The 14195-nt window shown below is 44.5% G+C and overlaps 1 protein-coding gene across 1 annotated transcript in view; it reads left to right on the forward strand.

The window, feature by feature from the left end:
• The first annotated feature begins 5493 nt into the window (after positions 1-5493).
• The window catches only part of Dscam (DS cell adhesion molecule), a 504817-nt gene continuing 496115 nt past the window's right edge, over positions 5494-14195 (forward strand). The window contains exon 1 of the mRNA XM_035443441.1: positions 5494-5719. Coding sequence (XP_035299332.1) covers positions 5494-5719 — 226 coding nt within the window. The remainder of the gene's footprint in view (positions 5720-14195) is intronic.

Genomic DNA, 14195 nt, shown 5'->3' on the forward strand with positions numbered 1-14195 from the left:
TTGCTTATTACTATTTCTCTCTAATTAAAAGTTATATTCTTTGCTAATCTGTTGCTAGTTGTGTATTATAGATAATATAAATACCTGCTTGGTGCTAGTATCTATTGGAGAATAGTTGATCCTCAATTAATCTTATAGTTTTCTAACTTGGTATTTGTTTTTGTCTTAAAAGTTTCATTCCCAAGCCAGGCGGTGGTGGCTCATGCCTTTAATCCCAGCACTCGAGAGGCAGAGGCAGGTGGATTTCTGTGAGTCCAAGACCAGCCTGGTCTACAGAGCTAGTTCCAGGCCAGCCTCCAAAGCCACAGAGAAACCCTGTCTCAAAAAACCAAAACAGAAAAAAAAATGTTTCATTCTCACCAGAGAATTGTAATGATATTTTTAAAAAATTCTTTTGTCAAATATAGTGTTTTGCAGGATCATGTCAGGAATTATTTTCAGGACTCCTTATATACAGGAGCCTCATGGATATCGAGATGCCTTCTATACATCAGTGTAGGCCTTGCACCTCGTCCTGGGTATTTTAAATCATCTCTAGATTTAACACCTAATACTATGTCAGAGCTGTGTCAGCAGGGTGTAGGGAATGAAGATGAGAAGATTCTTTGCATGTCCAATGGATTACTAATACATATAAATAGTTTTGATCCACGCTGGTTGACCCCATCAATGCAGAATCCAAGGATATGGATGGTTAACCATATTTTATGTTACCATTTAATTCATTATGTCCTTAATTCCTCTGTGGTTGGCTTTTGTATGATAAGCAATAGTGGTTGAATTTCTTCTACTTGTGTTTAATGAATATTCCTAGCATCATTTAAGTAACTCTGTACCTTTTCCATCATACTTCTCCCACACTGTCATGTGACAAGAGTTTTCCTGGGGAGATGCAAAATACATGTCTACTCATCCAAGAGAGAGAGAGAGAGAGAGAGCCCACAACAGACCAAAGTACAGATAACACTGAAGTCCAGTGCATTTTTTGAGGTTACTTACAGAAATGTGGATAAAGCATCACTTATGGAAGCAGAAATGACTAAAAGACAGCTGCTTCACCAAAGCCCACACCAGCATGTGTGACAGCTCACAAAGCTGGGAGCCTGGAGCTCACTGCACAGCCTATAGGCAGCCCAACAGGTTGAAGAGTGTTATAAATGACTTGTTTTGTCTAAACCTCTTGCACAAAGCTCAGCTGGTTTCTGCTTCCAAGAAGCTGGTCTGGTTTCAGAGTCTTCATTTCTACCTGGCTTTTCTGAGAATGACTCAGCTGCTTTATTGCTTATTCAGGGAGGGTAGGGTCTAGTGAGTCTTGTCAGTTTTAGGGACTTCCTGAAGCTATGTTAAGTTATCTACCTTCTGTATTAAGGAGCTTCCTTGTAGGATGGAGTGTTTTTTTCTGGGAGGAAACTGCTGCGTGGAACTCATATACCAGTCTGCACACTTAAATAGGAAGTTGACCTCTCTCAGGAGTACTGACAGGAATGTAGAGTGTTGGAAAGTAACTGAAGGGTTACTCTCTCTATGGAGCTATGAGAAAGCCTGAATCTTTCTGGTGTTGTGGCATGCTATTGTACATAAGCTCCCATTCATGCTCTGTAAGCAAACCCAGTAAGGTCATTGGCTCCCAAGTTAGGCTTTGGTGGAATTGGATTTTGGTTGTTCACAGTGCCCTATCTAGGTAGGAGGGGGCATAAAGGTGTTTGTGCCCCCCAATAAGAAAGACTTTATGTAACAGGATCACAAAAGAGATTTTATTTCTAAATACAGGAGTTGAGCCTGAGTTCTACTGACTGAGATTCTGATTCAGTTGTGTAGGCTTGTCAAATTGCAATTGATCTTGTGACACTACAGATGTGAGGGTGGAGGCAGAGGTGTGCATATCTAGCCATCCTCTTGGTAAGGCTGAGGATGTGGGGCACTGAGCTCTGAGAGCTGGCGTAAAAGGTGACTCCCTTGACATGTACAGGGCCAATGACTGATGTCATTCGAGAAGTTGGGGTGTCATGTGTCCATGCAGATAGGTATTAAACAACCATTTTGTATTTTTGGGAACATTTTTATTTATCATTTGTGTGTGGTGGGTATTTCACATATATGTCTTTCTATATACCACACACATGAAGTGCCCATGGAGGCCAGAAGAGGGTGTCAGGTATGCTTGGACTGGAGTTACAGATGGTTGTGAATGCCATGTGGGTGCTGGTCATCTAACCAAAGTCCTCAGGAAGAGCATCCAGTGCTTAGCCACTGAGCCATCTCCCCAGTCCCAGTCAGTATTCTGTACTTTTGAAAAATGTGATCTCATTCCTCTAGCCCAACAGCCTGAAGGTAGGAATTTTTAACCTTTACTGCTCCCTGCCCCCCCAAAGGTCAAGCTAGAAAACCAGAAAGGTGACCCACACAGTTGGAACCACATAGGATCTTTCCAGAGTGTCATGGGCCCTCACGCTTGGGAACTCAAAGCCACAGTCACTATTCAGTATTCACCCGCTTCTTGGTTTGCAATCTGGTTTCTCTTCTGATGCAGATGAATCTTCTTGAAAGAGGTTCCTTGGAGTTCACAGATTCTGGGCCAGTGGAACAGCCATTGCCTCCCTGCAGAGTACAAAATGGTTATTTAGCCAGGGTATCCCAGATCAACCTGAGAGACTACCAGGCCCTAGACTCAGGGAATGATTTTACTTCAAGGTTTGCTGAGCTGAACACTGTCCTGATTTATGGGGACCTCTAGAAATTACAGGGGACATTTCAGGGCTGCACCTCTTCTCTGATGGTTTTCAAGCAAGGTTTCAGAGGACCCTCTTCTCTGCCTGTAAACCTGTCCTACCCAAAATCTAGTCTCTTCCATCCCCCCCAAACCAAGGCACATCTCCTCTTCCATACACATGACACCTACCTCAGAGCAGCTGCCATGTCAAACACTGTGTTGTTTTGAGAACAGCATTAAGAAAAAAAAAAGTCTGAACATATTTAGATGTAGTCCACCCACAGTGTCTATCTGTGATTGGCTGAATCTGTGGTTGTAGGATGCAGGGCATAGAATGTGGTTATGGAATGGTAGAGGCGTGAAAACCGAATGTGCTCACACGGTGCTTCTCTGTACTTCTGAGTCCTCTTTCACCCAACAGTCTACCTGCCATTCTGAAGTCAAGCTGGCTTGCTGAGGTCTAAGACCTCAAGCCCATCCAAATGTCCTTCCTTTCCATCACTCTCCCAGTCCAAAATAGTCTGTTCTTGCAGTGCAGCCACACTGCACAGATGCAGAAAATTGCATGATTGAAGTAATTTGCTCTTGAATGTGAATGAGGCCTGATGCTGAATTTTGAAAGAGGTGCTCACTATTCTCAGCGATTATGGAAGAATGCAGGAGGGACAGCTATGCTATAGCATTTCCTTTGCCTCCCTGTCTGGATGGCAGTAGATACTAGAGACACCACCATTGGTCTCTTGCCAAGCCCTACGTCTCCCTCCCTGCATTGCATTCCTTGGAGACTCACAGCTAATTGAATACAGGAGGCTTTATGTCTCAGATCTGGATGAAAATGTGCATGTGAGTTCCTCTTCCTCACAGGATATGAGTTTTATGTCAAAATCCACAGAGTTTGGGTTCAGAAGATTCCTGTCAATGGATTGTCAGCACAGGGTTTTCTTCGCTATAGAGGTGAGACTTAAGGGCCACTGGATAGCAAGATCTGGTAAGGGCTTGAGGCACTTGGCTTTAACAGTTGTGGAGAAGCAGCTTCACCTACATGCCTACAGATAGCCTTTCCCTAACAAAGGGGGTGCAAGAATTATTTTTGAAAAGCAAAGACTGGCGGGACCTTAGCAACCGAGATAAAAGTATCAGTCACAATGAAACTTCTATTGCTAGAGAAGTAAATGACTCAGGGGAGCAAAACCACATCATATATCCTAAGAACTATGGGCTGACCTGGGCTCCTCGGATGTTCTGTATGAAAGATCTCACCCTGTACCTTCTTACTTAACCAGATTCAGAGGCAAAATCCTTGTTAACAGTAACTGCTGTAAATAGCCAACATCGTGGACTCTGGTGATTCAGGTCTGTCCAACCTATGGCTCACAGCATCAAGCCACATGCATCAAGCATGCAAGATAGTAAACCTACTTGAAACATGGGATGTGTGTGTGTGCACGTGCGTGTGCGTGCACATGCCTGTGTGTGTGTGTGTGTGTGTGTGTGTGTGTGTGTGTGTGTGTTCAATTGTGGTTATGAAAAAAGAGATGTGATTCTGCAGATGTTTTGTGTTAATGGTGTTGAATGGCTGGACATATCTGTCTATTCAAACAGAGGTAGTTAGGATAAAGACACATACCAAAGGAGACCATTGAGGACACAGAAGTTTTCACCACCAAGCCCCTGAGGGAGCCAGCCCTGGAGACATCTTGACCTTGGATTAGAAGAACCTGTCACTGAAACACTTAGATGTGTGTCAAATTGTCACAGCAGCCTGAATAGCTTGGTGCTCTCAGAGAAAATTCAATATTAGAATGTAGAGTTTGGGGCCAGTAAAGATCCCATCCTTCATTTCATAAGTAGCTATCTGTCTCTGCTCTCCCAAGTAGGTAGGTCTTCTTTGTTGGGGTTCTCAATAACAGGCCACCCTCTTTCCTCAGGTCCTGTTTCTACTTTGATCCCTTTGTCTCTTTCTGGCTGTCAAAGGCTTGGGTGAAAGGTGACAAGAAGAGGGATTACAGTCCCCACCTTCAGGGTCAATGTGCAAAGAACAAGCATTAATAGGATCCAGATGAAGGGGACTCAATTTATAAAACTCACTGGACAGATGGCCTGCTTTGGGTGAGGATGATGGCATGTAACAGAGATATTCACTCCCCACTAGTCCCCACATTACTGCCTTCTCCTCATGGAGTCCAGAGACAGAGGCCCATACACACATGGGTTTCTGTTCCCACCCAGTGGTTATGTGAGTAGCTCTGGGTGGTGGACACCCAATTAAGTGATGCTGATATGGGCCTAGCAGTCCAATAGGAATACAGCTCTGGGGTCAATATACTGTAGTGTGTGCAGAAGATGAGAGTATCTTGGGTTCCTTGCAGTGTGCCATGTGAAGTAAGGCTAGTAAGGGGAGAGAGGCATAGCTTCCTCATCAGTGCATCTGAAAATGCCTAGGAATTTTGAAAACTGACATGCAGGAGTTGACCTGTTTAAACTCTAACTAGTAGTTGTTTCTACTTTCTGTCATACATAAGTGAAAGATGAGGGATCTAAGTCTTGGTTCTCTGATGTTGACAACTTTATCTGCCAAAAACATTTGTGATTTTACCCATGCATATTTGAGGATATTTGGAGCTCAAGATGGAGTTCACAAAGCCAGATGACGTGTGGAGATTTCATGGGATAAATAAACAGAAAGTGTGGTGGTGTGAAGGATAGTCCTGAGATGCTGGGTGGTGATGGGGAGAGGATGGTCCTGAGATGCTGGGTGGTGATGGGGAGAGGATGGTCCTGAGATGCTGGGTGGTGATGGGGTGGAGGATGGTCCTGAGATGCTGGGTGGTGATGGGGTGGAGGATGGTCCTGAGATGCTGGGTGGTGATGGGGTGGAGGATGGTCCTGAGATGCTGGGTGGTGATGGGGTGGAAGATGGTCCTGAGATTCTGGGTGGTGATGGGGTGGAAGATGGTCCTGAGATTCTGGGTGGTGATGGGGTGGAAGATGGTCCTGAGATGCTGGGTGGTGATGGGGAGAGGATGGTCCTGAGATTCTGGGTGGTGATGGGGTGGAGGATGGTCCTGAGATGCTGGGTGGTGATGGGGAGAGGATGGTCCTGAGATGCTGGGTGGTGATGGGGTGGAGGATGGTCCTGAGATGCTGGGTGGTGATGGGGTGGAGGATGGTCCTGAGATTCTGGGTGGTGATGGGGTGGAGGATGGTCGTGAGATTCTGGGTGGTGATGGGGTGGAAGATGGTCCTGAGATGCTGGGTGGTGATGGGGAGAGGATGGTCCTGAGATTCTGGGTGGTGATGGGGTGGAGGATGGTCCTGAGATGCTGGGTGGTGATGGGGAGAGGATGGTCCTGAGATGCTGGGTGGTGATGGGGTGGAAGATGGTCCTGAGATGCTGGGTGGTGATGGGGTGGAAGATGGTCCTGAGATGCTGAGTGGTGATGGAGTTGAGGATGGCCTTGTGCTTCTGGGGGTGAGGTGGTATGGTAGCCTCAAGTGATGTCTGTGGGAAGAAAATCCAGGGTGCATTACCTATGGTCCTGTGAGCAGTTCTGTTTATAGTCAGTGCTGACTCCCTGCTGCCACTTAGAGGAAAGCCAGTTGAGAGAAAGCTATGTGACAACCACTCCACTCCCACCCCAGACACCTTTGCTCTTTCTGTGTGAAAGGCTGAATTCTAGCCTCTAGCCTATCAGGATTTTTCCCTTAGAATAACTTTAAAATTTTACAGGTTATATATGCATGTGTATGTGTGTGTGTGTGAGTGTGTGTGTGTGTGTGTGTGTGTGTGTATGTATGTATGTATGTATGTATGTATGTATGTATGTATGTATGTATGTATTGCACTATATGTGTGCCTGGTGCTCTCATAGGTCAAAAGAAGACATCGGATCACTTAGAAATGGAGTTAAAGGCAGTTGTGAGCTGTATTATGTGGCTGTTGGGACCCAAACCCAAGTCTGCTGTAAGAGCAGCAAGTGATCTAAACTACTGAGACATGTCTCCTGGCCCTCAGATTTTAACGATAACTTTTCTAGTTGATTATTGACCATTTAAGGTACATTTGCAGGCTGGGGAAATTACTCCATCACTGAAGTGCTTGCTATAGAGGCATGAGGACCCCAGTATGAATCCCTGCACCTACTCCATAAAAAGCCCAACATATAAATGCTTGCCTGAAGTCTCACTGCTAGGGAGGCTGGAATAGGATCCTTGAACTTACAGAGCAAGCAGTCTAGCTTAATTCCAGGTTCATTGGGTGACTGTGGATCAAAAAGTAAGATGGAGAGTGGCTGAGACAGAGTCTGTTCACGTTCATTGGCATGCATGTGTATGTACAGTGCCTATTTATGTTCATTGGCAGGCATGTGTATGTACAGGCAGGCACATACTGAATTTCACAACCATCTAGAGTTGCCTCCATGGTCTTCTATTTCCAGAAGCTGATAAGACCATGAATCCACAAGCAAGGTCTTCTTAGAGTCATCGCTAGGCTATATTTATAATCAGGTTGAAGAACATGGATGTCCAGGTGACCCCCAAGGCAGTGCTTATTGGCGTCAACCCACTACTGAGCTGGGTGTCACACTCTGTGTCTGGCTGCTCACCTGTGGCGCCATTGGCATTTTGAACTGGATAGTTCTCTGTTATCAAGGGCTGTACTGTGTCCTGGAGGATTCTCAGAAACAACCCAGCTGCTACTTCATATTGTAGAATCTCATTACATCTCAGTTGTGTCTTCAAGCATATTTGGATGATCCCTAGTGGGCAGAACCATCCTGGCTAGAGAATGACTTCTCCAGTCAAAGGCCTAACACACTAACAAACAACAAAACAAAACAAAACAGAATGCCTCATTGGGAGGGATTTAATGAGACGTGTATACCATGGATGTGCAGTGCTTACTCTTGTGGCTTGGAAGCAGTCCTCCTCCGCTGTTCCCCAGCAACTTGCTCGAATTCCTATGCTGTGCATCCTCCCTTCTTGCCAGTGCTGTTAACTGTGCACTGTAGATGGGGCCACAGCCACTCAGCTGTGCAACCCTCGTGATCTGCACACAGTTCTGCTTTCCTCCCATGGCCAGCATGGGCCTTCACATGGCATAAGCACAAGTGAACATGTCATAGAATGCTTATCTCTTGTACATGTCATAGAATGATCATCAAAGAGAAAGTTTCTCAGATACTGGACAAAAAATTAGATGTGGACATATGCCCTTATTAATAACCAGCTGTCGGCATTATTCTTTCAACTCATTCCATCCATCCATCTGACCTGCCAATCATAGGAAAAGCAGGTATTCTTATGCAGTGGAAGGATAGATATGGGATAATATTCACATCCATGGGGCTGGCTTACAGCCCAGGACGAGTACCAAGTGTCATTAAATAGTGATAATCATCACACAGTCTTCTTTCTCTCCACTCCGGCTCTTCTCTAGAGGTGTTTTGTAGCCATCATTCTTAGGCTTTTATCTTGAATACAAGCTGGAACATTCCAGTTTTATGAACCATGTAGCTAATTAAAACTAGTTTAGGGGCAAAAGTAACTTATTTTGCAAAGCATGTTCACTTGAAATTGTCTCAATAATTGCATAAGCTATTTTTAGGAATGAGAGCTAACATGTAATTAATTATGGGACCCTTGTTCACATCAGCTAGCAAAGGAGTCTCCGAGGAGATGGAGTTATAGAAATGATGTCTGTTCTAAGGCAGAGGACACTTTTCAGCTTCATTAATCTCTGCTCCTTCCTGGGAAAGCAAGAGAACCTAGATATTGCCAAATCAAGCTTTAAGGACCCTGACTTTACCTGTACATTGGAAACATCTTTGCAAACCCTTCAGTGTTGGGGGACCTAATTGGCAGAACATCTCATTATACATGGGGGAAAAAACATGCCTCACTTGGGCTTCTAAAATCCAAAGGGCCATAGAAAAAACCAGGTCTTTCTGAATAGAGAAGTCACACCATATCCATTATTCTACCACCACCATGTCAGAATACTTCTTGACTCTCCGGCTTCTTTCTGTTAACAGATTAAAATGTCTCTCTTCAAATTCATTAAGTAGAAACCATAAACCCAAGTGCCTTAGAGTGTGCATATATGGAGAAAGGACCTGTAAAGAGGTAATCAAACCAAAAGAGACTACCAGGGTGTGTCTTAATCCAATATTGCCTTGTGATTATGGGAAGCGGAGGTCGGGATGTAGACACACACACACACACACACACACACACACACACACACACACGCAGCAACACTTGGATCTTGAAACTGTGTCAGTTTAAGCTACCAGGTCCTGTGGAGTTTTGTCAGAGTGATCTAGCAAGTTTGTAAACCCTCCATACCCATGAGGTGTAGTCCTTGTCTGGCCTCTGCTTTTTCTCCTGTGATAAGAAACACAATACACCTGCTTCATGGGGCTGATGAGGTCACAGAAAACACTGAACAGCATGTGCCGCAGAATCTAGCCAATATCACCTCTTGTTAATATTATTCTGGTGGATTAAGTGGCCAAATGCTAAATAAGACAAAGAGCCAGTTCAGTCCTGTGTCTCTTCAGAAGTGCAGGGAGGTTGGCTCACTGGTTCTTGAGGAGGACTTCTTCAGAACATTCAAGATGGTAGCACTCTTTTTTCTGTAGACACCATTTTTATGTCCTTGAGGTAAACTTTGGTGGCCTCTGGCATTTTCCAAATTACTGGCCTTTTATGTTGAAGGAGTCAAAACTCATTATTTTGATTTTTTAAAATTTTGTTTTTGAGACAGTTTCTCTGTATACCCCTGACTATCATGGAACTTATGCTGTAGACCAGGTTGGCCTTGAACTCAGAGATCCATCTGCTGCTGCTTCCCTAGTGCTGATATTAAGCAACACCATCACCTAGCCTTTTTTAAAAAACCAAATAGAATTAATCTCTGTATGCAGACATGACAACAGTCCTGTGTTAGTGACCTGGGGGGTCATAGTTAACTTTCTAAAGACTAGATAATTTTTTGACTTTATGAATAGCCCTTATCCTGTTATGTTGGTCCTCAGCAATCCCACTGTTATTTTCAGTTATTTTCCAGTTGCTGTGATGAAATACTTGGCAAAAAGCAACTTAGGGAAGGAAGGGTCTGTTCTAACTCACATGGTACAGTCTGTCTATCATGATGGGGGGATGCATGGAGGCAGGAGTGTGAGCCAGCTGGTCACATTACATCTGCAGTCAGGAAGCAGAGAGACATGAATGCTGTTACTCAGCTCACTTTCTCCTTTTGAATCAATCCAAGAACCCAGCCCAAGGGAAAGAACATCCCACATTCAGGATGGGTCTTCCCTGCTCATTTAAATCTTTCAGAATATACGCTCATACATAAAGGTATGTTTCCATGGTGGTGATAAATCTTGTCAACTTGTCAGTGAAGAGTAACCACACAAAGCCTAAGCCAGATGCATGCATGATCTTTAGAATAGGATACTTTGATCACCCCTTATGTGCAAATGAGACATTGGTGATATAGGCTCTGGAGCAATATGAATGGTTTCTGTATCCTACTTCCTATCTCCTGCACTATTGTTGCCTTAGCAACAGTCTTGCAATATCTCACTGCATGTCTCACTCATGTGCAAATAGCCATGGAGAGAGAGCTGGTCCACACACCTACTCTGGCTCCAGGGCATCCCCTGCAGTACTGCAGGGGTTCCTCATTGTAGCATCTCAACGTTGTCCATTAAAAGGTGACTTTCATCGAGCTCTGCAAATGCTGCAACTGGTTCTGTCTTCATGCTGTCTTGGAAATAGATGATCCTGAGTTGATTTAATTTGAAATATTCCAGGCAGTGCAGCTCAATTTGGTTTTCAAAAGTTATCAGCAAGGAAATGTTTTAAAAGTCTAGTTTCATTTAAACATGTTCTGCAGGATTCCAGCCCAACCCAAGCTTCTAGAAAAGACATGTCTCTGGCACACTTCCTCAAATGTGTCAAGTCCAAATCAACTTAAAATTTCCATGGGATAATGGGCTTCCTTATGAGCTTTCCCTGTGTGGTTGGTGGTAAGGGTGAGACAGCTGACTCTTCCATGGCTGACAGTAGGGTTTTAAGTATGAGGAAATGTCTTGGGTGGCTGCAGGGTCTCTGTTCAATGAAGCCTATGCCCTGTTTCACAGGTTCTAGGGTTGCTGATGCAGTGTCTTGTTGCCTGAAGGATGTTCAAGATCTATTCTGGTACAAATACTTCATGGATCCTTCCATCTTCAGATCCATCCCATGTGAAAGATAAATTGTCAAAATTCAGTGAATTCCAGCTGAGATACGGTCTCTCCAAGGAACCCAGTGTGGCTTTAAGTTAGCTTTGATGCCACTGTGCCTTGGAATGTGTGACATTTTTTGAGTTGGATTCAGACCTGGAGGAAGGAAGCTCCTTGAAAAGCATGATTCCTGGTTTGGTTGTTTTCATCACTGACTGCAGTTTGAATTCTGAGACCTACTCAGAATGTGGATTCTATAGAAAATAACAATGAGAAGAAATGGAAAATAAACACTGGAGTCAAACATATTCCTTGGTTTCTTTGTTATATTTTTTGCTCAGCTCTAATGGGATTGACATGCTGCAGAGCCTCAGTTTGTCCAAACGTAGGAGATTATAAAGGGAGATGGCAGTGTGTGTGTGTGTGTGTGTGTGTGTGTGTGTGTGTGTGTGTGTGTGTGTGTATGTGCACGCGCGCACGCACGTGCACCAGAGGTCAATGTTGAGCATTCCCAAAATTGCTTTAAACTATTTTTCTAAGCAGGATCTCTCACTGAAGTTAGAGTTTACTTATTTTTGGCTAGACTAGTTAGGAATTAAGCTCCAGGAGCCTCCTGTCTGTTTCACTTGGCAGGTTGCAAACTTCCTCTATACCCAGATGTTTACCTGGGTGCTGGAAATTAGAACTCAAGTTTTGGTGCTTGAGTAGCAAACTCTTAGGCAAGATGAGCCACCTTCTCAGACCCTTTCTCTGGTTTTGTTTTTGAGATGAGATTTTACTCAGGAGTGTAACACAGGCTGCCCTCGAACTTGCTGGACCCTTTAGCTGTTAAGTCATTATTCTGGAGTAATGTTGGCATGCATTCATACTAGTGACACTGTGACAATGGTTGGTGTTGACATCATCTTTCAAGCTCATAATGGACTCTCTAGTTACAAAAGAAAAACTGACAAGCAATCTCATAACATTTTAAGTGTGTTTATGATCTTGTGTTGAGCTATATTCATAGCTATCCTCAGCTGTGTAAGCCCACTGGCCTGCAGTTAGACACGCCTGGTGGAATAACCAAATGGTGTGTCAGGAGAGGATTTTTGACAAGGATTCAGACTCCTGTGGCCTCTGCCCTCTTTCCTAAACATGTCCAGTCTAGACAAAAAAAGTAAGCTCTAAGTTTAGTGAGAGATCCTGCTCTCTTCTCTTCTTCAAACAGTCTGAGGTCAAAGACAGTCTCTATTTAAGACCTTGAACCAAATCTTAGCTCTGTGCCTCACAACAATGCCAAAGCTTGTTCCTACAGATTTTCCATCTCGATTTTAAAAAGAGCAACCCCAGCTCTCTCTAATGGACACCAGGAGAGCTGCATAGACTTGCCACATAAGGAACATTCCTGGAGGGCAGCTATTCAGTTCACTTTTGCCCAGATCAGCACTTGTAACAGCCCTGACCTATGTTTGCAAATAGTCTCAAGGCTGATGCTCTTGAGACTCTCACAAGAACATGTGCTTCTCTAGGCGCAGGTACACACTCACACACACACACACACACTGTGTTTCCTGGTGCCCATTCCAAAGCCTTATAAACTTTCATGATGCACTGGTATCAGTTTCTCAGAGAGAGGCTAGCTGCTTACAGAAGTAGAAGTCACAATGTCATGTATAGGTGTGCAGGACCAGTGGTGAAGGGTTCACCTTGTCACTGGATGGTGCAGACTGAACATAGGGGAGCTCAGATAATCAAGCCCCTTCCCCCACTGTATCTCAGCCAGCTGAGTCTGTGACACCAAGAACTTGGGTGATTAGAGGAGACAGAGTGGGTGTAGAGTCTCTGGAAGGGATAGAAGTTCTGGAAGTGTCTACTAAATGCTCCAAAAATGACTCAATGAATCATCTGCAGGGAAAAACCAATTTAAAGTATCATCTGTCACTGAGATATAATTATATGCAATTGAATTTACCCCAACAGTCATGTGGCAAAGAAATATTTATTGAGATCCTGGGAATGGAGGATATATTAGGGAATAAAGACACCTAAAATATCTATGATGTAGGGAGCCGTTTTAAGTGGGTGTAGAGACAGATCGTGGAAGCAGATGAATACACGGGAAAGTGCTCAGCGGAACCCAAGGCCCAAGCTCCAGGATAGAAGCAGGTGCTGTGACCTGGGTGACCAAAGAGGGGTCCTCCTTGGAAAGACAGGCCCAGCAAAGACTCAGCAAGGTAAGGACATAAGCTAGTGGCTTTTACATTAGGAACATCATGGGAAGAGACAGAGAATGCACAGAGGTCCAGAGATGTGAACCTGTGGGGATGGCTGGAAGCAACAACAGGGGAATGAGAAGGGAGGGGTGTGAGAGGTAGCCCCCAAGAAGTAACAGTTGGGAGGGAGCTTGTAGGAGAACCAAGACTGGTTTTTATCTAGAAGGGTGGAAAGAGGGTGGAGACAGCACAACCCATTAGGCAGCACAGGATCAAGCCAAGGGCAAAGCCATGGTGACTGGGAGCAGAGGTAAGAGGAGGGGGCAGTGGCAGATTTTGAAGGTTCAGTTTTTAAAATTCAAGATGCAATGAAAGTGGGGGTATGGGAATGCCCTGAGCTTGGTCCAAGCAACCATCAAGAAAATGGATGATGACATTTGATAGTTTTAGTAAAATTCTGGTAATTTGGTACTTGAAAGATGGCTCACCAGGATCTGATTTTGATTCCTAGAACCTATATAAATGTATGGAGATACATGTCTATAATGCCTGTGCTGGGAAGGTGTAGACAGGGTGGCCCCTAGAGCTTTATGGAAAGCCAGCCTGGCCAAGTCAGTGACCAGCAGGTTCAGTGGTAGACTCTGTCTCAAACAGTAAGGTAGACAGGTCTGAGGACATGGCTCATTGTGGAGTGTGCAAGCATGAAGACCTGAGTTTGAATTTCAATCACCCATATAAAGTGTTGGCCATGGTTGTGCACATGCCTGTAACTGCTGCACTGTCAGGAATGAAAATAAGAATTGCCATGGCTTATGGCCACAAGCCCAGATCCAGATGCAATGGAAGAGCGTATTTTAAATTAATAAGGCCAAGAGTGGTAGAAACAGACACTCAGCATCCCCGGCACACATGTGTGCCTGAGCACATGCCCTAAGTTGGAGGGTGGTTGAGGAGAACCTGGCCTTCATGCACTCACTCAGGCACACACATCCTCATCTGGATCCCCCTAGGTGAGATGTCTACATCTCCATCTGTGTCCTCCAGAGCTCTGTGAGG

The sequence above is a fragment of the Cricetulus griseus genome, chromosome 4 (genome assembly GCF_003668045.3).
Source record: "Cricetulus griseus strain 17A/GY chromosome 4, alternate assembly CriGri-PICRH-1.0, whole genome shotgun sequence".
NCBI classification, from domain to species: Eukaryota; Metazoa; Chordata; class Mammalia; order Rodentia; family Cricetidae; genus Cricetulus; species Cricetulus griseus.